Source organism: Cervus elaphus, chromosome 30, assembly GCF_910594005.1.
Source record: "Cervus elaphus chromosome 30, mCerEla1.1, whole genome shotgun sequence".
NCBI classification, from domain to species: domain Eukaryota; kingdom Metazoa; phylum Chordata; class Mammalia; order Artiodactyla; family Cervidae; genus Cervus; species Cervus elaphus.
The window spans coordinates 19,513,151-19,541,054 of NC_057844.1; the positions used below are offsets into that span (position 1 = coordinate 19,513,151).

General features: G+C 36.8%; 1 protein-coding gene across 4 annotated transcripts in view; it reads left to right on the forward strand.

Annotated features, from left to right (window-relative positions):
• Positions 1-27,904, forward strand: part of FNDC3A (fibronectin type III domain containing 3A) — a 110,098-nt gene that overhangs the window by 28,345 nt on the left and 53,849 nt on the right. For all 4 annotated transcript variants that reach the window (XM_043891635.1, XM_043891639.1, XM_043891636.1 and 1 more), the window contains one exon: positions 9,976-10,051. In XM_043891635.1, coding sequence (XP_043747570.1) covers positions 9,976-10,051 — 76 coding nt within the window. The remainder of the gene's footprint in view (positions 1-9,975; positions 10,052-27,904) is intronic.

Consider the following 27,904-nt stretch of genomic DNA (forward strand, 5'->3'; position numbering starts at 1 on the left):
AAGAGAATAGATCTTAAAAGTTATCATCACAAGAAAAAACTTGTAACTGTGGTGGTGGACATTAACTAAACTTACTGTAGTAATTATCTTGTAATATATTCATATCAAATCATGCTGTACACTTAAAACTACTAATACAGTGTTCTGTCAACTATATATCAATATTAAGAAAATTTTTAAAAAATGATTCTGGCAGATTTGGGGCTATACAGGTGGTCTTTAGTTGCCTGTTACTTGGCCCTGGGATGATTTAGAGCAGCAGAAATATTGGCTTGGTGTGTAAGAGTTCAGTAAGGAGGTTAGTTGGAGCTGTAGACTTGTAATTGGTTGGTTTGCATATGAGGGGTATGCTCCTGACTGAGCCCTTTGCCACTTCTAAGAATTGGTTAGCCCTGGGATGGGCAGTCTCTTCCCTAGCCAGCTCAACCATAAATGCCAAAGCATCAAGAACACAGAAAATAAGAAAATATGATTAAAGTAATTGGTCCTATGATGAACCGATGCCAGATTGAGAATTTAAGAAAACAAGGAACATGCCCTCAGCTTACTCTTTTCAAAGCCTGTTTAAATTGTAAGCTACAACCTATATATATAGAAAAGTACATAAAACAAAGATATAATATAGCACATGATTATAAAACATAAATTCTTATAACTGCCAGCCAGACTAACTGCCAACATCCTAGAAATCCCCTGTGTATTCCTTCTACATCACAATACCCTCTATATTTGGAGGTTACCATTATCTTTTATGGGAATTACTTCCAGACTCTTCTTTATAGATTTATGTATGTGTATATCACTAAACAGTAGTAGTTTAGATTTGCCTATTCTTGATCTTTAAAGTAATCTTTACTATAACAGATCTTTTGTGTCTCGCTGGTTTTATCCAACATTGTGATTCATTTGTTGTTGTATATTGCTGAAATGTGTTCTTTTCCTTGCTGTATAGGATCCCATGTATGGATTTACCACAGTATATTCATTTCTCTCTTCTATTCTTGATGGACAGCTAGGCAGTTTCTAGTTTGATGCTGTTTTTTCCTTTCGATTTGTCAAAACCCTTTGTATATATTCTGGATATAAACCTTTTATCAGGCACCAGTGTAGTGAATGTTTTCTCTTATCCTTGTAACCACACTTTTTAGTATCTTGATGAACAATTCTTAAATTTAATGTAGTCAAATTTATCAGTTCTTTTATCTAGAGTTTGTGTTTTTTGTTTGTTTAAAAAATTCTTCCCTACACTGAGGTAATGAAAATGTTTTTCTACATTATCTTCTAAAAAGTATGGTTTTACTTTGAACATTTTATTTAAAAATCCACTGGAGTTTTCTTCTGTGAATTGTTAATTTGATTATTTTTCCATACGTATATCAAATTATCTCACACCATTATTGAAACAACTGTCATTTTCCTGTTGCTTCACAGTGGTATTTATGCCATAAATTAAGTGACCATAAATCTGGGGAATCTTTTCTAAGTTATTAATTCTGTTCTGTTGATCTGTTTTAATTATCCCTGTACCAGGAACACACCAATACTTTAAATGAAGTCTTGGAATCTGGTAGGGCAAACTGTATCGCTTTGTTGTTCTTTGAGAGTGTCTTGATGTGCTTGGCCTTCACGTTACATACAAATTTTAGAAATAGCCTCTCAGTACACACAGACACAAGCTTCTGAGATTCGGATTTGGATTACTTTGCGTCTGTAGATCAAATTAGGAGAGAATTGGCATCTTTACAGTATCAAGTTTTTCAGTCCTTAAAGTTCAAGTTGGTATATCTAAGCTATTATAAATTGTATGCATGTGTATGAAATTTCATGTTCTGTTGTTGGTAGATAGAAACACAGTTTATTTCTGTATATTGCTTTAATATCTAGCAACCTTGCAGGATAGTAATCTCTTATTATGTTTTTATTACAAGAGAGTGGTACCCCTCCCGTTTTTATCCCTTGATTCTTGGACTTGAACTGGCTATGAGTGAAACAGCAACATATATTGGAGACCAGTTTAGAGCATATGCCACCTCCTAGGAAGCCTTACTGCAGCCCTACAATGTATTGACACTTAGCTGTTTCTGTAACTTAAAACATTAAATTTTTTACATTATTTTAATGAAATATTTATAAGTATATACACACACTTAAACCTGTTGTGGAAGACAGAATCATCAAATCTAAAGGGAACAGCATCTTAGGGAAATAAAGCATAATGGTCATGGAATTTTGATGGACTCTGATCTAAAAATAACAGATACTCTATTAAATTAACTCCTGGATAGTCTACAGTTAGAATAATTGCTAATTCTCTAGTTAAGGAATTCTGTACTTAGTCAGCTCCTGTGCCCCAGAATCATGTAAGAATTGTTGACTTTTAAGAAATATAAGTTGGACTGAAGTGAGAAAGAAATAAAGAATGACTAGTAAGCAGCACTGAATAAATAAGGAAATGCATTCAACTGAAATTTATCCATGGGATACTGAAAATTCTTCAAGTGAATCTGATTATATACTTCTGTAATAAGAGACACTAAATGAAAAGGAGGCTTTTTACAAAGATGACTTTTCCCATGATCTTTTGTATGTTCTTACGTTAGCTTAATACAAAGCGAGATTTTTTTTTGTCAAAAATTATACAGATGTTTGTAGAACTGGAAGTTGAATTCTGCTTTTTCAGTTCTCATAATGTTTCCCTTTCAATAATAAACTTATGGTTGTTTTATATTCAAGTACTGTTGTATATCTACTTACCGCCAGCTAGAACGCCCAGGATTCAAATTCCTGAAATGCATTTATGTGATATTTCAAAAAAGAACATTTTGAAAATCAGACAAATATGCACACGTATATAAACACATGACAGAAAATTATACAAGAAATTATAAGCAGGGATTGACCCCAGAAAAAGAGTTTACATTTTATACAACCTTTTGTACTGTTTGAGTATTTTTTAATCTTGTGAATTTATTACTTTTTAAACTTAAAAAGTTTAACAATTTAAAAAAGGAAAAAAAAACCACTCAGTTCCAAGTGTACATACACATATATCACAGGAAGAAAAGCTCTATACACATATATATCCATTTATTAACAGTGGTTCTTCTTAGGAAAGAGGAGTTGGTTGGCAAAAGGTTAAAATTTTGCTTTTTCTGAACTGTTTTAAGAAGTGCACAAATCATTTCTGTACAGGCCAATTAAAAAAACTAAAAGGAGTATAACCCCTGTAACCATCCTCGGGTCAAGAAATAGAACTTAACCAGCACCCCCAAGCGACTTCTTGGGAAGGATTAGAAAGGTAATCCCAAGAAGTCTCTTGCATTATTTTGGTCAACATTATACATATGACATTCATTCCTGTTACCATTCATAGCATAACATAGTATTTGCTGTATAATATTCCATCCTATAAACATGGCTCAATTGCTTCAATTTATTGTTAATGGACAATTGGGTTGTTTCTGGTTTTTGCTTACCACAAGTGATTCTTCAAGAACATTCCTATACACATCTTTTGCACATGTGTATGCTTTTCTTTTGGGTATATACCTAGTAATGGAGTGCATGGGTCATAGGGAATATATTAATATATGTTCAAGTAATAACTGCTATTATTTTTGTTTATTTCTACTTATACATCCCCAATACCTCAAATACAATTGAACTCTTCTCATATTCCCTCACACACCAAGCTTTTATTACTGCTTCAGTTTTTCCTTATTGTTGAGGACTGTTATTTTCCCCAAATAGCTGCTGCTTCCCTCTAGGGTAAGATTATTTTTTCCTATCCTACTATTGGCAAAAAGAAAAAAAGGTTTCCAAAGAGGCAGCACCAGTAACACAGGCAGTATGTTTTTGGCTATTGCTCTGCGGTCAAATCAACATTTGGAATTGTCTGTTTCATTTTATCTATTAATTCGATAGATATATATACTATTTGAATTTGCCTCCTGTGTGAACAAAAATAGATATGCCTCCACTTGGGGAATATCTGAATAAAATACCTATTATTAGTAAACATCAATTCCAGTGTCTCATAAGTATCTGTAAACATAAAATTGACCACTTATGGGTCTGTGTACCTATGTAATATGCTTCCCTAGTGGCTCAGTCAGTAAAGAATCTGCCTGAAGTGCAGGAGACCCAGGTTTGATCCCTGAGTCGGGAAGATCCCCTGGAAAAGGGCATGGCAACCCACTCTAGTATTCTTGCCTGGAGAATCCCATGGACAGAGGAGCCTGGTGGGCTATAGTCCATGCGGTCACAAAGAGTCGGACACTACTGAGCGACTTAACACATGCCTATGTAATATAAAAACTGATGTTTTAAAACTAAAACGGTTGGTAAACCTAACTGGCACATTAATGAGTGCTTAGTGTGTAAGGGAAGAATTTCATGTTAGCTGCAAAGTTGGCAACGAAGTGCCTGTATGTAACAAAGTGCCCTGTCTTCTCGGGGATGGTTCATTGGACTAATCAAGCATTTTGGGAGAAAAAGGAGTTTGGTACTGTTTTGAAGAAGGGAAATGCTAATTAAAACCTTAGTGATAATGTAAATATTAAGAAACCTGAAATATAATAAGTCTGTGGAACAGTGGAATCCCTCGTATGCTGCTGGTGCAACTATTTTTCGAAGTGGTCTGGCAGTATTTAATAAAGCTGAAAAAGTGCAGACCTAAAATCTAATAGAACATTCTTCTAGGTTGTTATCCTACAGAAAATGTTATACATGCATATAAGGGCACATGTGCATGTCTGTTCATTGCTTTGTAATAACAAGAAAACAAGAAGTAATATAAGTATCTAACAGTAGGGAAATGAATAGAATTTGGAGAATTCATATGATAGAGTGCCTGTGTGCGTGCTGTCACTTCAGTCATGTCTGACTGTTTGATACCATGGACTATAGCCCACCAGGCTCCTCTGTCCATGGGTTTCTCCAGGCAAGATACTGGATTGGGTTGCCGTGCCCTCCTGCAAGGGATCTTCCCCACCCAGGGGTCAAACATGTGTCTCTTACGTCTCCCGCGTTGGCATGCGGGTTCTTTACCATTAGTGCCACCTGAGAAGCCCTCAGGTGATGGAATGCTAGAATGTGATTACCAGTATTCCACCATGAATCTATACTGTGGGTAAGTCTTAAAAAGGAAAGGGTGCATAAAACAGCAAGTTAGAAAGGGGTATTACATATGATCATTATATTAATATAATGATGCCACTGACGTAAACTGGGGAAAAAAGCCTTACAAATCAATAGTTACGTATCAGTACTAATATTGGATATATACAAACATGAATATTGAACAAAAATGAAAAAGATAACACTGCAAGTTTAGGAAAAAATGAACTATAAACATATTTCTTTTTTCAAAAGAGCTTCTGATGCAACATTGTAAATCTGTCAGATCTTGTATTCAGAATATGTACAGAACTCTTAGAACTCAGCAATGAAAAGACAGTTAACCCAATTAAAAACTGGGCAAAGGCTTTGAATACTCATTTCTTCAAAGAAGGTATGTACAGGACCAATAAGTACATTAAAAGTTGTTCAATATCATTAATGTTTCAGTTCAGTTCAGTCGCTCAGTCGTGTCCGGCTCTTGGCGACCCTATGGACTGCAGCACGCCAGGCCTCCCTGTCCATCACCAACTCCCGGAGTTTACTCAAACTCATGTCCATTGAGTCAGTGATGCCATCCAACCATCTCATCCTCTATCATCCCCTTCTCCCACCTTCAGTCTCTTCAAGCATCAGGGTCTTTTCAAAACAGTCAGTTCTTCGCATCAGGTGGCCAATGTATTGGAGTTTCAGCTTCAGCATCAGTCTTTCCAATGAATATTCAGGACTGGTTTCTTTTAGGATGGACTGGTTGGATCTCCTTGCAGTCCAAGGGACTCTCAAGAGTCTTCTCCAACACCACAGTACAAAAACATCAATTCTTCTGTGCTCAGCTTTCTTTATAGTCCAACTCCCACATCCAAACATGACTACTAGAAAAGTGATAGCTTTGATTAGACGGAACTTTGTTGGCATTAATGTTCAGTTAATTTAATTAATGTTGGTATTAATGTTTAGAAAAATGCAAATGAAACCACTTCATACCCAGTAAAATGGCTAGAATCAAAAAGTCAAATAGTAACAAGTGTTAACAAAAACATGGGAAAATTGGAACATTCATTCGCTACTGGTGAGAATGTAAACTGGTGTATCCACTTTGAAAATAATCTGGCAATTCCCCAAACAATCAAACATGCAGTTATGATGTGACCCAGCAGTTCTTCTCCTAGGTATTTACTCAAGAGAAATGAAAACATATATCCGTATAAAAATTTGTACAGCTTTTTTATTAATATCTCAAAGGTGGTAACAATCCAAATGTCCACCAACAAATGAATAAACAAAATGTGATACAGTGAAATGTTATTCTGCCATAAACTATAATGAAGTATTCCACAGTCTAGATAAAAGATTAAATGCAATACAAAAAGAATCCTAATTAAAGGAAATGTTAATTGTTTTTGAGGGTCTGCTATATATCAGGCACTGTGCTGGCATTTTGCATATAGTGTTTCTGTTAATCCTTCAAAAACACTACATTTTAGAAAAGAGGACACTAAAGTTCATGGAGTTTAAATAATTTGTCTAAAGACCACATTTATTAAGCAATAGAGCAGAATTTCAGTATAGAATTGTCTGATTCCAAATTCATATTTTTTCTATTACAGTGCTTTTATTTCTAAAAAAGCAGTTGTGAAGACAGATGACCCTAATAGAAAGTATTTTCTGTTTATCACATATTATATTGCATACCTTGTATTCTAGCTTAGCATTGTAATTGGCTGTAACTAATTTCCCTTAATGATTCATCTGTATATCCTCAGCTCTGCAAAATGTGCCTGATGTTTAGTATTTGCTCATTAATTACTTGTCAGTTAAAAGAGTGGATGGTTAACAGATCTCAATTGTTTGTCTATATGCTGGTATTCTTACCTGAGTTTGAAAATGATTTTCCTTCATAGGAGTAAGAATTAAACTCAAATTCATTAGTTTGATAGCTGCCCTTTTATTTACAGTTATTAATCTCTGTGTAGACTTCAGCTGAAATATGTTACATCAGCCAGCCCACCGAGAGATTGAAGTGAAGGATTCAGTGAAGAACAGATCGTGATTCAAAGTTCTTAGTAGTGACGTCAGCTTAATAACATTTTGATGTTTAAATAATTCATACTTGTTTGTGAAATCAGTTTCCTGGCTTAATTTCTTAGGAAAATCATATAATGAGTTCAAATTTAGACATAATAAGATTGGGTATCTGCAGTTTATCAAGGTAAATAATCTAGAAATTAGTTGGAAATACAGTTTTGGAGTTTGGGGAATCTAGAGCTATACTCAGTAGCCATTAACTACATGTGGCTATTTAATTAAAATTAAGAAGATTAAAGAAGATGAGTTCTTGATTCTCACTGGTCACATTCCAAATGCTCAGTAACACTTGTGTACATTTTCAGGCCATGTATAGCCAAATATAGCTAGAGGCTATTATCCGACAGCACCATTATAGAATACTTTCATCATCACAGAAAGTTTTATCAGCTAGCCCTGTTCTCAAAGCCAGAAGAAAAGATTTAGGAGCTATTTAGAGACTGAACAGTAGTTAATTCAGCAAACATTTGTTCATCTTCTGTAGTCTCTGCATATATAAATAAATAAACTGAAGTAAAGGGCTCATGTATGTTGTAGCAGAGTTGATAACATGCAAACAAGTGAATACAGTCTTGTACCAAGTATTTTAATAAATATACAAAGTACTGTGTCTCAGATACAGGAATTACCTAACTCTGCTTTAGGGTGCCAACATGTTGAAGGATGAGTAGTATTTCCTGAAGAAGGAAATAGTTCCTCATAGGAAAATGTCAGCAGAAGTCAAGTGTGAATCAGATTGTGCTGGAGAATAGGCCAGGAAATGAAGATGAAACTTTTGACTATGGAATACTAGACTGAACGAAATAGAGCAGACGGATAGCTGAAAAGCTATAGGGTGGTCAGTACAGGAAAATATGGAAAGTAAGAGGCAGGCAGGTGTCCACCATCAGTCCAGGAGAAATCTTATAAACATTGTGTCCTGTGTCTGTTCTCTCTCTGTCGTGTAAATCGGTGTGTTTCTCGTACGCTAGAGGGCATATCCTTAAAGCAACAGATCTGCACTGATAAAAATAATAAAAAATTGTTCACTCATTATTGTGTTTCCTTTAAAATATGTGTAGATATTATTAATAAATGATTATGCCCTGACATTTGGATAAAGTTTGACACTTTTATGTAGTAGTTCAGATTCCAAGGTGGTAAATGTTCATTTGAAATTGGAGTAGTAGTTTAAGTACTTAGTTGTACTAAGTACTTACTCACTTTAAGTAGTTGATAAGTTTTAAGTCCACTGCACTGGGAGTTTACCTTAAGAGAAAGTTTGTTTGAATGGTCTTGGAAAATGAAGTGACTTTTCAATAACAACAATAATCTCTTATTTTACTTTTAAAAAAATAAATCTGCATTGGACTAAATGATATCTCAGGTTTCCTTAGCTCTAACTTTCCCCAGGCTGTATGCCCTGTTTGTTTAGAGGTGTTCATGTCAGGCTTGCTGATTTCTGTTATCTATCTGTACATCTTGGTCCTTCTCTTTGCTTCTCACTCCAGAGATGTCTTTTTCTGCTGTCTTGCTTTTTTTTTTAATTATTTCTTTCTTTAAGAAAATAATTTTATATTTGATCCTCTTAAATTTTATGTTTTCTCCCATAACTTCTCCCAGCCACTGTATTTTTTTATTATTTATTAGGAAATTTAAGAAATGTTAAATACATTTTTCTAGATTTTTCTAGTCTTCATTAATGTGTATACTAAGCATGGTTATAACTTTAATCAGGGACATTTTCTTTCTTTTTTTTTTTTTTTAATCAGGGACATTTTCATTACACTTTTTTGTGTTACATTTATGTGACATTTTGTATTAGTATTTGCATGTATCATGTTGTTGTTAAGTCGATAAGTTGTATCTGACTCTTTCAACCCCATGGACTGTAGCCCTCCAGGCTCCTCTGTCCATGGGGTTTCCCAGGTAAGAATACTGGAGTAGGTTGCCATTTCCTGCTCCAGGGGATCTTCCCAACCCAGGAATTGAACCCACATCTCCTGCATTGGCAGGTGGATTTGTTACCTCTGAACTACCCGGGAAGCCCATGTATCATCATAGCCTACTTGTAAGAATAATTTAAGTCTCCATGATATGGCATTATTTGCAGTCATTGTCAACTTTATCTGCCCTTTGGTGGTAGCCATCTTATCCAAAACATATGTTTCAAGCATATGTTTTATCTGTTATTCAGGAAGTAATATAAATATTAGTAGTATGAATATTCAGAATACTTAACGCTCAATAGCTGTATGTATCTCTGTTCAAAACGCTAAGAGAGCTAGAAGTTAACTATTGGCACATATTCAGGCAGTAACTTTTATCAGTTGTCCACTCACCCCCTGTTGACAATATTAACTGAAACCAGACATTAAAAGCATTTTCTCTAAAGAATGACAAAAGAAAACTGCCTTGCTGATCTGTCCTGCGAGTTGAGTGAGGTCTTAAGCATGGTAGCAGGGATACAAGGATGTAAGAAAGTGGAGAAGAGAACCTATTCAGTAATTTTACAGAATGCAGTGTAACTGTCAGATCTGAACTCTGGTTTTTTAAAGGGGTTAGGAATTGGAAGGTCAGCAGTGCAGTGTCTTTTTTTATTCCCTTACTTTTGGCTTAAGTCTGATCTCCAGAAAAGTGAAGTAATTAATTTTTTCAACAAATGTGTAGTCCCCATTTTCCTTCCCTATTAAATAGCATACATCTACTCTCTTAACTTGCAACATTTAATATCTTGATGTGCAGATTTGATCTGCTGTTCTTATAATTAATATTTCTTCCCCTCATTTTAAGGTTATTCTGGTACAAGTTAACCCAGGGGAAGCATTTACAATAAGAAGAGAAGATGGACAGTTTCAGTGCATTACAGGTAAGAATGGTCATTTATTATCATTTGAGACAAGACTAAAGGTTATGATACATAAAAGTGTTATATGCTTGTGGTTTCTTCTTTCTTTCTGACTGCCACCACACCAAGGCACGAACTTTTCATACTTCATGGCTTAACTATAGCCAACTGTAGTCTCTTTCCCAGGGTTTCTTGGTTAATATACTATAATGTTGTTCATGTCACTCCCCTGCTCAAAAATCTTTGGTGAATCCAGTTCAGTTTCCTTAGTCTTTTTGAAAGATCATTTCATCATTCTTGCTTGCTTTTTTCCCACTTTCCTTTCAATACTGTTTTGCTTTTAATACTGTTTCCCTTTAGTCTTGCTAAGTTGGCTTATCCGCTATCTCTGAACCCTTTTTATATTGAATACTTTCTGTACTGTTTTTCTTATCTACAGTTTACCCATATCACCACTACCTCCAGCCTATCCAGGTGCTTCCAGACTAAGCTCAGATCTTATCTTTAAAAGGTTTATTTATAAAGACCCATCATCATGTGTACCCATGTACTGGTTGGATGAATTACTTCATAATTCTTGTGTAGTAAAAGAATTTTGGTTGTGTAAGTTCCAGCATTTATTCTAACTAAAGAGTCCTTGATTCCAAAGTAACCTGTTAATTAAACTAAAATCTTAGTTAATTTTGGAAGTGAGTACTCTGAATGAGAACCCTAAATTTAACAAGTATATCTGTGCAGAGGCACATTTCAAAGAGTAATCGAGCTAGTGAATAGTTATTGCTCCTAATAGACCTGTATAAATAGGATGCCCACTAGCTAATTTACTAATTCAAATTCCTAATGAAATAAACACTTGTAAGAGAAGCTTCCACTAAACTTCAAAACTTATAGAAATAATGATGCTGTCTTTAGCTTGGTACATAAAACCTTACTTAACAAAAATGTTCAAGGAGTATTAGCTTCCTTCTATTTTGATTTCTTAACAACAAAAACTGTCTTTTTTACTTTTGATTCTCTGTGCTAAAATAATGCCTTTTGTTTAGTAGGTGTGCTGTTGATATTTATTAAAACTAACTGCTCAAATATTTTTAAGTATATTGGTATGCTTGTTTGCCTTGGTAACTACTATGTACTGAAAATATATTTTTATACTCAGAGGTATTTTAGTGCCTTAGAGTTTTCAATATGAGCACCAATTAAGATTGCATGATAATATGGAAATTTTAATGTAAAAATACAAATGTGGTGAGCCATAAGTAATGCCTAGATGTTAACCATTTAGCCAAATCCTGGATTTCTGGCTTTTTTTTTATGATTTGACTCTCAAATGTAAAAAAAAAATTGTTGAAGTGAATTCAGGTTTGTTGAAAGCTGTAGCTCACCTTACCTCGAGAAGTCAGGAACTAATTGACGGTTCCCCAGTGTGTGGGTTCCGAGCCCCTTCACCCGCTAGAGTTAATGTGCCATTAATACTGCCTCTACCTCTACATCTTCCTGCTTTCCGTTTTGTTTCCAGGTAGCTCTGACCAGCTTTCTAGTAGTTACTGATGTGTGTTTCGACATTGTTGCCGCTGGTGTCACTTTCTAGTCTGCCAGTGGGAGGTTATTGGACCCTTGGTGCTTCTGCTGTCGTCTAACTCAGAGTGACCAGCACTGCTGCTCCTGGGACGGTTACTGTCCGCACCTCTGTTCCTGTTTGTCTTCCCCTTACTGCTACTGCTCTTTATTACTGTGTTTCTGCTCTCACAGTATCTCCTCATACACCTGATCGTGACTCTTCCTGCCTTTATAGGGGCTTCTGAAGTTAGGGAAGGTTTATCCCCACTAGTAAGTACCCCTCTGTTCTCCATGTGTTTGGGGATCATGGTGAGGATAAGCACACACGTGGTCAGCTCTATCATATTTGCCATCTCCTTTGCAGAGCATTTTGTTGGTAAGTCTCTCCTAAACTGATCCAGATGACGTTTAGGTCTTTAGTAAAACAACATTTTGTTAAATACTTAGAAGCTCTGTATCCCAATTATCCCAACTCTGTTACCCTAGCGTGAGTTCTCTGCACTCCAGATGTTGGCACTTCTGGCCTCTGTGTTCTAGTATGAATTCTTGTGCTCATGAGGTCTGTTCAGAATGCTTTTGTCTTTATAGTTTTACCTTTGCTAGTAGTATCTCATAAATGAAAGCATATGCAGAATTTTGGTTCCTTTTCACTTAGTATAACAAGTTTGAGGTCCATCCATGTTGTTCCTGTGTCATTCGTTCTCTCTTTCTTATTGCTGAGTTGTGTTACGTTGCGTGAACACCCCCATATTGTGTCTGCTTAATCACCTGTTGAGGGACCTTTGAGTTGTTTCCAGATTTTGGCTAACATAAATTAAATGGTTGCAAATATTTGTGTTTTAAAAAAGGGCCGTTTTCTCCCAGGATGTCTTTGTTGGGGATGGGAGAGGAAGATTTCATCCAAGTAGGACCCCTAGTGACCTGCTCTGATATCCTAGAATCCCTGAGACGTTTGTACAAACTACACCTCAGGCCCCATGAATCTTGTTAGATATGTCAGATCTTTGATATTAAAAATGCCTGAAATTTATTCAAAGTTAAATGTCTGTTTTATATATCATGGTCACTATATTATTTGCTATAATTACTATAACTCGCAGAATGAAATATAATTTTTCTTACTACATTCACAATAAAACTTTAAAGAAATATTAATAACAAAATGTATGAATTAATTAATGGTGCATTTTTAAAGGTACAAGTCTGGTCAGCCTGGGTTCTGGAATTAGTGGGTGGGAGTTAAAGGGAAACAGATTTAACTCAGTGTGAGGAACAACTCTGTAATAAACAGAGCTGTCAGAGAGACTCAGGAGCAGTCAGTTCCCCACTTGCCTTTGTAGGTGGTAATGCATCTGCTGAGTCTTCACTTGGTGGTGCCATTAGCACGTTTAATTTCTCCTCAGTGGATGGTTGGAGTTAATGCCTTCTAAGGTTCTTCACGAGTCTAAACTGTTCTGATTCTATATCCTTCAGTTACTTAAATTCTGCCCATTATTTTGCACATCTGTGAAATGAGGATGCACTAGTGTGAATTAGATTTTCTACCAACTCTCATTTTTTTTAATTTTTTTTGGTGTTCATAATTATGGTAATATCTTATGCCATATCTTAAATTTATTTTAATAATAAGTAGATCAGTATTCCAAGAATTTTTTAAAAGACCAATGATTATCTTTGGACTAAGGACTTTTTTTCACTACAAATCTGACTGAACTAAATGAAGCTCTTTAAGGTATATGGAAACTATAATTAACTCAAGTTCAAACCATATATAGTAGTCTCATTCCCATATGATTAGCTGTTATTTACTTTTTTTCATAATTTAACAAACTAAATGATGGAGAAGTTATATCTTTTATACGTTACTTAGGAAATCTTAACTACCCTTAGGAAATACTCTAAAAGCATAAGTAACTATGTGGTGGAAATCCATTATTAAAAAGTGCCCTCTACATTTTTCCTTCTAAAATGAAAACATCAGTTGAGAGGCTCAGAAGACTCATTTTGAAATATTAATGAGTCTTGTTTTTGAAAATGAATCATAATGGATCATCCATTCATAAATTCACCCATTTTAGGTTAAGTGAATGACTCATCCTGAGTACTTTGTTTAATAGTCCCAGATTGTCCCTAAATGCTATTAAATGTTACCTTTCAAGAGAAACCATGTTATATATGACTTAGTTAAGAGACAACTGCAATGTTTATGCTAAAAAGGAAAATTCAGGCAAATTAAGTTGTCTTCAATTCTTTATGTTCCTAATGAATAAAATATCATTGTTCAAGTTGTTCTCTTGAAAATAGGAAATCTCAACTAGTTCAGTGAGTTCTGTTTTTTTTTAAGTGATGAAAATTTCAATTAAAAAATTTTAATGAGTGGTGATGGCAAAAGGAAAGTAAGACCTAGAAATATAATTGTGTAAAATAGCTAGCAAGAAAATGAGAATCAGTCCTAGAGCCGTAAGAATCTCAATTCCGCCACAGCCTCATGAGATTGGAAAAGGACTCTAGCCTCCAAATGAGAACACACCCTAGCCAGTACTTTGATTTTCCCTTTGTGAGACCCTGAGTAGAAAATCCAGTTTATACAACACTCAGATTTATGAACTACAGAACTGTGGGCTAATAAATGGGTGTTTCTTAAAACCACTACGTTTGTGCTAATGTTAACAGAGCAATAGAAAACTATGACAATTGTAATGTGAACATTTTTTCTCATGTGTCTTGTTCAGAGGTCTGTTAGTACTTGTATGGAGTTCTTTGCCCCATAGGTGGTAAAGGAACTCAGGTTACTTCCATCTTGATCTGCCATCCCTAGAATATTACACTCGTCTGCATGATCCATGGTGGCTCACCACCAATGTTCATGTCCCAAACAGAATGGAAGAGAGGAAGAGAAGAAGAGATAAAAGATATGCCCTCTTTCTTTAAGGACATACTTTGGAGATTGTACAGGTAACTTCTGCTCACTGGCCATAGCTTAGCTGATCACTTCTAACTAAATAAAAGAACTAAAAGTTGTCTTTGGATGAGGTTGCCCATGGATCCAACTAACATCAGAAGATTATTACTATGGAAGAAGTGAAGAACAAATACCAGAAAATAACTGATAGATACCACAGGCTATTTTAAATAATAATAATAACTGAAAATCTTCAAAGATCCTCCAAAAATAATTACAGTGTTTACTTATGGAGTGGTGGTGCATGAAATTGGGAACAGGGATGAAGGGAAAGTTTTTCTTCTCTTTTTTATACTTTTTCATTTTTGAATCTTGTAAAATGTAAGGGTTGTATATAAGAACCACCCCCTGTCTTTTTACCCAAAAGATACTTGTCTCCCTTCCCTCCGCCACATTTTACCTGTCCCGATGTGATTAGTATTTCTCCACTGTTCCTCCTTGTCCCTTTTGAGATTTTCATCATTTGGAGTTTGTTTAGTCAGTGACCTCAGCCCAGTGGAGGCCATGTCAAATTTATATATATATGTATATATACCCTGCATATACATATGTATAATGGACTAAGTATATGAGGCGTTTTTAAGCATTTGATACTCTGATCTATTTTACAGTAATAGGAAAGGTCATTCTACTCCGTTGTCATTGCACATGCACAGTATTTTAGCTACTTTTTAGGCCATATCAGTATTTATTTTGTGAGTTTTTAATTATAGCAGAGCCTTACTACCATTTATAAAGTTGAAAGCATGGAGTAGTACATTCTGGGTTTGAAATACCTATTTTGCCAGTTGACTTTCTAATAAGCTGACTACTGTTTGTATGAAGCAGCTTCTTCCTAAATGAGGAAACCAAGGCTGATGATACTGTAATTTATCAAATCAATCTGACTTGCTGTATAAATTGGGGAAAGTGAAAGTGTTAGTCGCTCAGTCGTGTCCAGCTCTTTGCAACCCCATGGACTGTAGCCCACCAGGCTCATCTGTCCATAGAATTCTCCAGGCAGGAATACTGGAGTGGGGTTGCCATTCCCTCTGCAGGGGATCTTCCTCCCCCAGGGATCAAACTCAGGTCTCCTGTATTACAAGCCAATTCTTTACCATCTGAGCCACCAGGAAAGCCCTTGATGAACTGGGGAAATTTCCACAGATAGCCACATTAGAGAGCTATATTTTCTAACTGGATTTGATTAAAATTTATCACAGAAATCTGTCTATGTATTATACCTAATTGAGTAAGTTTCATGCCCTTTTGAACACGTTACTGTGAAAGTCACTCAGTCGTGTCCAACTCTTTGTAACCCCATGGACTATACAGTCCATGGAATTCTCCAGGCCAGAATACTGGAGTGGGTAGCTTTTCGCTTCTCCAGGGGTCTTCCCAACCCAGGGATCAAACCCAGGTCTCCTGCATTGCAGGCAGATTCTTTACCAGCAGAGCCACAAGGGAAGTCTTTTAATAAGCACATTAGTCCCACATTGATTTGGATTCAAATTTCTTTACAGAAATGTTATTTTCCATATTTGTTTCTGTAACTACAAGTTCGGCCTTCCTAAAGCACGACTTTTTTTATTACTATGCTAAAGACAAGCTGAAAAACCTTGCCTTCTTTCATTTCATACAGCATAGGACTCTTAGCCTCATTTTCTAGGCATTCCATCAACTCATTCCAGTCTTTCTTTCTAGTTTTAGTTTCAGAAACTTCTACTCCAGATATACCAGAATTAGTAGATACTCCAGTTTCTACCCCTGGAGGAGAGCATGGCAACCCATTCCAGTATTCTTGCCTGGAGAATCCCCATGGACAGAGGAGCCTGGTGGACTTCAGTCCATGGGGTCGCAAAGAGTTGAACACGACTGAACGACTAAGCACAGCACCAGTCTCCAAATATTTCTTACAGAGACCCCTCTCATACCTTTGTTCGCATTGCCCCTTCATTAAAACTTACACAAGTGTGCATTCACATGTGTACACACGAGAGCTTTCTGAATTTTTGCAATTCTTCAAAACGCAGTACAAACTAGGTCCCCATCTCTTGAGATTCTTTCTGAACACCCCAGGGTTAAAAAGTGCTCCTCAGTTTCCTTTTGCACTCATGGTCTGGCCTATATCTCTAACTTGGCATATGTCTTTTGTTGGTGTATATGTCACTTATTGGTTTTTGTCTTTTTTCTATTTTAGAGTCCACCACTAATCATGTAATTGAGTGCTCATTGCCTGACAGCATTGTGGTGTGTACAGTTAATCTTACTTGAACCTTAACAGAGTGAGAAACATGAGCTTTGTTAAAGTCTCATAGCTAGTTACTGGAAGATCTGGGACTCAAATGAAGGTCTTTCTGACTGTAAAGATTATAATTTTTATCCCTCCACCAAGGGATCAGACTCAACAGGGAAGTTTAAACATGCAGGTGTCTAGACCCACATCAACCTTTCTCAAATGATTATGGTACAGACCATACTGTGTCTAGATCTCCTTTCCTTCCCCGTTAGCATCTGGAACTGTCCCTTGCATCTATAGAAACTCTAAATGTTAATTGACTCATTTTAGGAATAAGCAACAGAGTTGTCTTTATTTCAGCACTTATTTCTAACTGCAAGACCAATGCTTTATAGAACTGCAAGTAATGGGAAAAAGGGCAGAAAGTGACTTATAATTTAATTAGCATGTATGATACTATCTAATGGTTATTGAACAATTACTGTACCAGTTACTTTTGTAAACATTCTAAATGTAATTAATCTATTTAATTATCCTATCACCCCTGTGAGATAGCTATTACTGTCTTCATTTATGGACAAGAAAACTGAGACCTAGGTTAATAACTTGCCCAGTTACGGGTGACTAAACAGCTGAGCTGGGACCTGAACTCTGGTAGTCTGGCTGCAAAATCCACACTTTACAACCATTTCTCAAGCATAAGTATCTGAGACGGCACTCCACTCATGACTTAACAATAGTTAGCTTCTCTCAACCACATAATTTTTTCTGAAATATTTTCATATATTTACTGCAAGTCATTCAAAATTCTATTCTAGAAATGGGAGTGTCTTATTTCAAAAGATCCAAAACCAAATTACTATACCCTAAGCACTTTATAGATTCATCTCTGAACCCTAAAACCAGCCCTATCAAAAAGTACAACATGGCTTTATGTATGTTGTACTACATGATGCTAGGGGGGAAAAAACCTCTTACTTTTAATTGTAAGATATAGTATTTTCCTCAGAGCACTGAGAAAGCATGTTTCATTTCATTTATTGATCTTCTTTGAGGAGAGAACCTACCATAAGAACTTTAAGGAGTAAATAGTACCATATTTTATATTAACACTCTCTAAATATTAGAATTTGAAAAGGTTCTTTTCTCATTTATACTTGAGAAAGATCTTAATTTTTATTACCCTAAAATGATGGGGATGGTCGACAGGAAGATTTGTATCTTTCAATTCAACCTTCTCATCTTTTGGGGAAGAAACTCATCAGTTGGATTTAAGTATTTTTGCTAAAGATGATATTATTAGAGTGTTAATTAAGCAGTCTAACTTAGTACGGCATAAGGTATATGCCTTAAACTTTAACCTGGGGCAAGGTGTTCTTGTTAAAATACCTTTCTGAGTAACTGAGAACCAGAAAATCTTTTTCCAAATCATGTAACTGAAAATATTTACAAAATAAACACTTAAATTTAGCCTTAGTGAACAGAATGTACTGAAAATAATTTAGAATCTTCCAGTGCCCTAAATCATTATAAGCATTAAAACTGATTGTATGGTGGTATAGTGTAGATTATTTAGAAGATTGAGTTGCTGGGTAAATTGCTGAGTCTAGATTAGGATATTAGGTTTCATTTAAAAGCCATTCTTTTATTTAGCAAATTATTATGAACTTGATATGGACACTATGCCAAAACTCTGGGGATTTGCTGGTGAGTAAGATAGACCTTATCTCTGCCATCCACAAAGTTTGTGATCTCGTAGGGAAGATTGTCAGTAACATGAGAAAAGGGTTGTGATGGAAGAAAACAGGATGGGTGCTGTAGAAGCTCTGGCAGGAACATCCAAACCAGCCCAGGGACTAGGAAAGACTTCCTGGAAGACACACAAAGGATAAGCTCTGGTTTTACTTTTTATTTCCCCAAAATGGAAGATTAAAAAGATTATTAATTAGTAGTTTTGTTTAATCAGGACTTGAATCTTGAAGTCTCTTTATTGATTATACATTACTGAGGGTATCAACATAATTAGCTTTTTTGTAATAAGGAAAAATACCGCTTTTAATGAGTACATATGCATCAAAACTAATTTGAGCACATTTCCTTCAAGTACCTGCCCCTATGTGGTAGGATTGTAGGAATCGCTTTCCTTCTTTATGTTTTCTGTATAACTTGATAATTTTGATGAATGTTAATTGCTTAAATAACCATTTAAATGTTGTAACTCCTTTAAAATTTAGTCCCGATTTTATTTTATAAAATTTAGAGTTTGGGTTTTTTTTTAAGCTGAGACCCTGAGTTTATTAAGGAAAATGGTGGACCATTTTGGTACAGATAAGTGATTTTTTTAACTAATGAAAACTGAAAATATGGGACATACCAAGCTTACAAGTATATAATATTAATAATAGTCTGACAATTTTTGAAATCAAGGAGGTGGAAAAAAGAAATGTGTAAATTTGATACCATAATTTAGAACTGGCTTAAAGAATTCTGACATTCAAATGGACAGATATGAACCCAGGGCAAAAACCATTAGATGTTGAGGATTTTGTCAGCCCCAAAAAAGTACCAGTATAAGTAAGCTAGGCTGTATTTATGAAAGAAGAAGTGTTTGTTTGGACCCCCTCTTTTTAACTAAATCATTCTGTGAAGGGATGCTAGAAAGGGAACAAGTATTTACTACAAACCTACTTTGTGCTTTGCATTGTTTTTTTTAACCTTATGTCAGAGTGTCTAGAAAGATCACTTTCCTTATTAAAAAGAAAGACCAGACTCTCTAAAGTTAACATCACTGGAAGGATCTCCTGGTGAGACGAGCAACTGAGTACAAACTGATACAGAGAGTTATCTTATTTTAGCCCTGTAGTAACTGCAACCACAAATTTGGACTCAGGGAAGTGTTAATTAAGCAGTCTAACTTAGGCATAAACATTTCTGGTTTTTTCCCCCAAAGCATAGCTGGGACAACACAAGGCTCTGATCTTCAATGAACATTTATATAAAGTTATAAAGAGAGTACCATGAAATAATTATATAATCTGATTTATATATCCTTTTACCTATTGCAGAGATTGTCCCAGGAAAAAAGAAAAGATCTTTTCTGGTTCCTTTCTTTATATGGCAACAATATTGAATGTGATTTTTAGTACCTACCTAGATGTAAAGAGCTGGAAAAAGTCATTCTTTCACAATTCTCATTTTCCTGTGTCACAGCAGCTAACACAAGGCATAATTTCTTATCTAGTACAGACCCTTCTTATATTTATAAAAGTATGACTTTGCCTCTGACCGTGGTTATGGTATTATATTAAGGCACATCCAAACATGCTGCCATTGACCGTAAGAGTCAGGCAACAACATAATAAGGGTGGTGGTAGAAGCATTCCTTGCAAGTCTGCATTAGTTTCTCTATGGCTCCAGAAGCAAGCTTACTGTCTGCCAGAGTCATAATTTTGACATAGGACTCTGATCTCAAAATATGTGCAGTAACATTATTTAAGGATGTTGATTCACTTTTAGAAGGTGAACTTTAGTCAAGTCCTGTTCCCATTATTTATGGATCAGCAAAGTTCTCTTGGCTTTGACATCCTCTTCTGCTTCATTTTATCATCTAATCCCTCAATATTTTTGGAAAAACCCTTTATCATTACAGTGAAAGATCTTATTTCAATATTTTACTTTATTTTTAGTCTTACTTTGTTGGAATTTCTCAGCATCCTGTACTCAGTCTCCCATGCTTGGGTGTTGCCAGAACACAGAAAACAATACCTGAAAGTGTGTGCATGCTCTTTTCCTGGAAAGAGAATTTGCCCAAATCTCTAACTGTTCTGAAGGACGACTCATTCTTGACAGCCATTTGAAAGACATAGACCCTACCTCACAGCATAGTAGGGAAGAAAGGCAAGTAATCTACAGTTAAAACAGAGAAGGTGATGTACTATGATGGAATTAAGTATGCCCAGATACATGTGGGAGGCCAGAGGAGACATACCTAACCCAGCTAGGAATATTTGTTGCATACAGTTCACAGGGTTGCACAGAGTCAGACATGGCTGAGAGACTGGGCACACATGTGCAAGAAGAAGCTTCCCCCGCGGCACAAACCAGCGCAGCAGACACAGGAGGTGCGGGCTTGATCCCTGGGTAGGGAAGGTCCCCTAGAGGAGGAAATGGCAATCCGCTCCAGTGTTCTTGCCTGGAAGATCCCGTGGACAGGGGAGCCTGGTGGGCTCTAGGCCTTAGGGTCACAAAGAGTCAGACATGACTGACTGAGGACGCAGACACGCACGTGCAGGAAAAGATGATGGTTAGAGAAACAGTTGTTTAGCCAAGAGGAAGAGTAACTGAGAAATATCTTAGAAGCAGAAGGAATAGCATGTACAAATGCCTAGCACAGAGAAATTAGAGAAGACTGAAAAGGTATGAATAAAGAAATTCATTGGAAAACAGAAAACACTGAGGAGTATCTGAAAGTGAGACTAAATGTGGAAACATAGGTGCTCAGTCAACCCAGAAGTCAAACCCACGTCTCTTGCATTTCCTGCATTGGCAGGTGAATTCTGGTCAAATGCGCCACCTGGGAAGCCCCATAGGGTGTGTTAACAAATATCTTTATAGCATGCTAAAGAGTTCAGGTGTTATCCTGAAAGGAACAAAGAGCCACTGAAGGATTCATTTTAAGCAGGAAAATAGCAACAACAAAAGCAAATAAGTAATAAGGATAAGACCTGGGCACTCAGTGTGAAGGGTAAGAAGAAACTAGAATGATTTACAGATTTCAGTCAGTTCAGCATAAAGATAAATGACAGTGTCTTTCGCTGTGCTGCAACACATACAAGGAAGAGAAAAAAAAATTGGTTTGGGTAGAAGGATAGAGATGATTCATTTATTACTGAGCAGGTTAGGTTCAAAATGCTTTTTGGTTTTATAGCTGTTTCTCATAAGAAAGGTTTGGAATGTGTCTTAGGGCTCTCCAGGAAGTCCCAGTTTGATAACTGCTGGTAAGGGTGTGTTGATGAGACTATAAATACAAACTCTGAGATTTGATAACTTGAAAAACAAATTCTCTTTAATATAGCTATTTCACTTCTAGTAATTTATCCTGTTGACATACTGATAACATCTGTGAATTATGTTTGTGCAGAGGTGTTCATTACACCATTGTTTGTAATAGCAAAATGTTGAAAATAAGTTGAGTATCAATAGGGAAATAGTTAAATTATGGGACATTGTTATGGTGGAGTACCATGCAGCCATTAAGAGATTGAAGCAGCCTGTGCATGTACCCACATGGAAAGCTTCCTAAGCAAACCATATTATTAAGGTGCAGAACAATGTGTGTACTATACTGTCATTTGTATTTTTAAAAGAGTATACACATAATTGCTTTTGTATGCATTAAATACCTCTATTAAGATTTATACACTCGAAACTAACACAGCATGGTTAATCAACTATACACCAATAAACGCAAAACTAGCACAACACTGTAAATCAGTTATACTCCAATAAACACTGAAACAGCAGCAACTCGCCAACCTTTCTTACGTTCTCATGAGAAGCACCATTAGTTGAGGATAACATGAAAGGAAGTTGAGGAAACAACATGAAAGCAGGTGCCTGAAAGCTTGGGAAAGACATGGTTTCATGTTAGCCTGATTATGTCAAACAGTGATAGAAGGAAACACCTCCAGCTTTCATCTCCTTCCAGCCTTCCAGTTCTCCTGGGAAGTGATAGTCCTTGAGAACATGAGAAATGAGAAGGAAGGGTGATGCTTTAAGTGTAGAGACCAAGTTCCTTTTCAGAAGAACCCGAACATCCTGTGGCCCATCTCCAGGGATAGGTTCTGTTCCTGTTACAGGAGATGAAATCTCTTAACTCCACGTGGGTATGCATAATTCAAAGAGAAGGTATTTTGACACCTGATATATGGTTATTCTTAATAAGCTATCTTTTCCAATCTGTCTGTAACCATAAGAAATTAATATTTTGATGCCAATAAAACTAAAAACTGTAAATGCTCAAAGAGGAAGGTGACAGTGGGAAGAAGACTGAGGTTGCAGCAAACTGAGGCACGGAGTAGTGCTTCCAGTCTAAATCTGAATGTTGTTTGTTAAGCATGCATTATATAAAATACTTAATCAGTGGTGGTGTAGTCTTCAAAAGATTTGTCTAAAGAGCCTGGCTACAGAGGCCATTTGCCAGATAACTCATGTGGCTGGCGGAGCCTTAACATATGTTTTAAAGGTCCAGACCTTAAACCACAGAAGCTGTGAGGAAACTTAAAGATAAATATAGAGTCTATATGTGGGAAATCTATAATTAAAATTTAAAAAGTTCAACTATTGTATAAAAGGGACCTAACACAAGCCTCTTCTTCAGCAGCAGTACTGATTTAATGCAGTCTGTACATGTTGGATGACGGGTCTGCCCTGCCATGCAGGCACTTTTTTTTTTTTTTTTTTTTTAACCTCTGTGGCCTTAATGTTTGATCCTGACAGGATTTGCATCACTGATCCATATCACTGCCTGTGTGATGTCAGCGTGTGGGTGTACAGTTAGACTTAGTTAACCTCTTGTGCTGTAGTAAATCCCAGGCACCATTTCCTACTAGAATAACAAAGAATGATTCATGGTTGTTCACATTGGACTGGTACTAAAAATAGTAATGTTCACAACCTGCTGTATCCATGCATTAATATCAGAGCCTTTGTAGCTTTCTAAACAAGAGCCCTAAAAATAACTCTTGTTTAGAAGCAGGTGCTTGCTTGGTAAACATATCTACTGTTTTCTATCTATATACAGTTTGATTTAGTGGTAAAGATAGATTCTAACCATAGTATGATAGTCATTCTTCATCCTTTTCCTACTTGATATGCTTGTCACTGATACATGTAAATGCTTAGCAAGTCTGATTATAGAAATTTTTAGTTACCTGTACACGGATAAATGAAATTACCCATAATTCTGAATCATCCTTAGACCCCTGATTTTAATAGTCTACTTTATCCAGCCTTAAAAAGGAATAATAAATTTTCAAGGAAAAGAAAGGCCCCAAAGCAGTGAATAATAATTCCCTTGATATTTTCTCTTTCTTCTTTAATTTCCTGCTTCATTCTTTTCCCAAATTACAGTTGTCACACACTTCTAATGCCCAGGATTAGTGTTAGAGTCCATACTTTCAAGGACCTTTCAGTTACACTAAGAAAAATATACGATCAAAAAAAATACATACATGCAAATTACAATCGACTAACTCAGTTCAGTTCCAAGACTATATAGGCTTGTGCTGATTGCCAGCCTCATGTGAATAAACATTGTCAGGTGTTTTGTAACCTTAACAAATAAGCATTGCTTATTAATAAGGTGACCTTCTGTCCCATTTTGTCTAGGACAATCCCAGTTTATTCCTCTCATCTTGATATCTAACTGGTTTAACATTTGTTCCAGACTTTGCATTTTTTAACAGAGTATAATTAATAGTTCCATTAAAATAAGCTCTGATGTATATGATCAGCCATCATTTTGTGTTGCCAGTTTCTTCCATGATCTACTCTAAGCAGTTTTTTTTGTTTGTTTTTTCTTGTTTTTACTTTAACCTGTGATTAAACTTAAAGGCAACTAGAATAAACTGTTTCTCTTTTCTTGACCCCTGTCAGAAGCAAGTCAAGCATGGCAGTTAAGGTACTTAGTAGTAGAGCAGAATGTTCTTTGATAAGGAGGGCTAAGGACAGAACTCCTTCCACTCTCCTGCTGTTGCCGCAGCAGTATGTGATGCTCATGCCCCCTGATGGCCACTTGGTGTCACCAGGCCTCCAGTAACCCTCTGCAAACATTGAGGCAGTGTTGAGAAAATAAAGACCAGGAGCCTTTTGTTTGTTAAAATTGTCATATAATTAGGTACAAAAGGGAAAATGAAAAAATGTATTCATCACTGCATAATGTTTTCCTGTAATTGTGATGTTCTCAATGCATTCTCTCTCTTAATTTCTGTGGGAAAATTGATGCACATTGTTAAATTAACATATCTTTAGAAAACATGAAATAAATTTAATTTTTATTTTTCTATTATAACTGAAAAGTCCTTGAAAGTTTGGACCCTAACACTAACCTTGGGCATTAGAAGCATGTGGCAGCTGTGGAAATAGTTGAGGATCATGAGGGGATAGAGCTGAATCTTGTTAAGAGGGCACTGAAGACAGCCCCATGCTTCCCATCTGGCACTAGTGGTAAACCAAACCGGGAAAGGAGTACATCAAGGCTGTATACTGTCACCCTGCTTATTTAACTTCTATGCAGAGTACATCATGAGAAACACTGGGCTGGAAGAAGCACAAGCTGGAATCAAGATTGCCGGGAGAAATATCAGTAACCTCAGATATGCAGATGACACTACCCTTATGGCAGAGAGTGAAGAGGAACTAAAAAGCCTCTTGATGAAAGTGAAAGAGGAGAGTGAAAAAGTTGGCTTAAAGCTCAACATTCAGAAAACTAAGATCATGGCATCTGGTCCCATTACTTCATGGCAAATAGATGGGGAAACAGTGGCTAACTTTATTTTTTTGGACTCCAAAATCGCTGCAGATTGTCATTGCAGCCATGAAATTAAAAGACTCTTACTCCTTGGAAGGAAAGTTATGACCAACCTAGACAGCGTATTAAAAAGCAGAGACATTACTTTGTCCACAAAGGTCTGTCTAGTCAAGGCTATGGTTTTTCCAGTGGTCATGTATGGATGTAAGAGATGGACTGTAAAGAAAGCTGAGCGCCGAAGAATTGATGCTTTTGAACTGTGGTGTTGGAGAAGACTCTTGAGAGTCCCTTGGACTGAAAGGAGATCAAACCAGTCCATCTTAAAGGAAATCAGTCCTGGGTGTTCATTGGAGGACTGATGTTGAAGCTGAAACTCCAATACTTTGGCCACCTGATGTGAAGAACTGACTCATTTGAAAAGACCCTGATGCTGGGAAAGATTGAGAGCAGGAGGAGAAGGGAACAACAGAGGATGAGATGGTTGGATGGCATTACTGACTAGATGGACATGGGTTTGGGTGGACTCCGGGAGTTGGTGATGGACAGGGAGGCCTGGTGTGCTTCAGTCCATGGGGTCACAAAGAGTCGGACACGACTGAGCGACTGGACTGAACTGAAGACAGACCCCAGTAGAGGAGGAAGTGGAGATTGGATCAAGACTAGAAGGGGAGAGATAGCTTTAATACAGTGTGAAAGGACAGGGATTCTTCTGAAAATAGAAGAGGTGAGAAGAGTTTGTAAACAACATTGAAAGAGTTCAATTTTGTGCTGAGATATGTAGTTGAGGTTGAATTGGGGGACATCCTTAAAGAGTGGTGGGGATCTCTGATAATCCCTGTAGAAAACAGAATATAAGTTTATTACCCAGGAATAAATTCCTGAAAGGATTCCTGAACAGTGCTGATGGCTGAGTTAAGGTTGGATATAACTAAATTCATAAACATGCCAGTCCACATAACATTTGATTTCTACAGTTCAGGTCTATGAGAAGATAATTAAATCTGATTTATTAAAATTGGGTATTTTTAGTGAAGGGGAGGTAAAAGGAAGACATGGATGGGAAAAAAGATCAGGCCATGAAGACACAGGTGGGTCGGGAGAAACAGGAGATCACTGAGGAAGACCTGATGTTGTAGAAGAAGGAGAACTGGTCAGATGAAAGATAGATACGGAGACCAGAGATTGAAACATGAAAGTCTTAACATTTCAAAGACGAGATCCTGTAGTGGAACTCTTAAGTGATAAATTCTAAGATATATCATTGAACACGTGTTACTAAAAACAGAATAGAAGAGTTCGAGAAAGGTATAAGCTAGGTTTTCTTGGACACGGAAGTCGTCTTGCTGATGGGCAAGAGCTGGGAAAGACACTGTGGACATGGTGCCGAAGCTCTCAGTAAATGACAGCAGTGAGAAGGGCAGAGGGTGGGGTATTCCCACGTGTTACTATGGCATGATCTCAAGGAAAAACTGAAGCGTGAAGCAGTAACAGCAGTGGCGTTGGGAAGCAGCCCTTTGGATGTCTGGAGCCTGCTTCCGGAGAGAATGAGAAGCCACGGCTCCCAGCAGCTACTGGAAAAGCTGTCCTGGAGGCGAGCTGGGTTTCATTTAAAGAAAGCCCATCAGCAGGTGTTCTGTGAAAAAGGTTGAGGATCTAGGGGAGTTTATAACAAGGAAAATGTTCCAGTGAGCACAATGGGAAGAAATGAGAAGATCATCAGTTAAAGAAAGAGTCAAGAAACGGAAACACAGCTGTGAGAGAACGTGAGCCAAAATGAGGAAGTGGGCTGCCGGGACTTGCTTTTTGTTTAGGGGCTAAAGATCAGAGGCATGATTGGATTTACTGGGAGCCTGAATCCAACATTTATGAGAAGATTCTGCTGAGACCAGGAGACTTTAAGGTATTAAGCTATGCTCTTCAGGGCAGCTTTGCCTTTTAGTGGGACTTAGAAGGTAACAATTATCCTTCCCCACTAGTGAGAATGATACATCGATGTCTTATCTCCTCTGAAATGTCTGGCATGTATTTATTGAAACCTCCAGATTATCCCTTACCAGTTCTTTTCCAGCTTTTTGGAAGACTGAGTCTTTGAACATGATTTATGTATGTTTAAAATATTGCCTTATTGTTAAAATAATCCTGGCTTTGCCTCATTGTGTGCTCTTGGCAAGTTACTTAATTGCATTCTGCTTCAATTCCCTTACCTATAAGTGATGCCTTTTTCAGTTATTGTGAGGATTGAGTTAACACATGTAATACATTGAATAGTACCCTGCCCATTATTACTTTCTCAAACGTATGTGTGTGTGTGTGTTCAGTCATGTCTGACTGTGACCCCGTGGACTGTAGCCCACCAGGCTCCTCTGTCCATGGAATTTTCCAGGCAAGAATACTGGAGCAGGTTGCCATTTCCTACTCCAGGGTGTCTTCCTGACCCAGGGCTTGAACCCATGTCTCATTTGTCTCCTGCATTGGCAGGCAGATTCTTTATCACTGAGCCACCTGGGAAACCCCATAGTGGCCATTCTTATAACTATCATTTATTGAGTGGTGCCAGCCAGTGTACTTGGTACTTTAAATTTATCTAGTTTGATTCACACAACAATG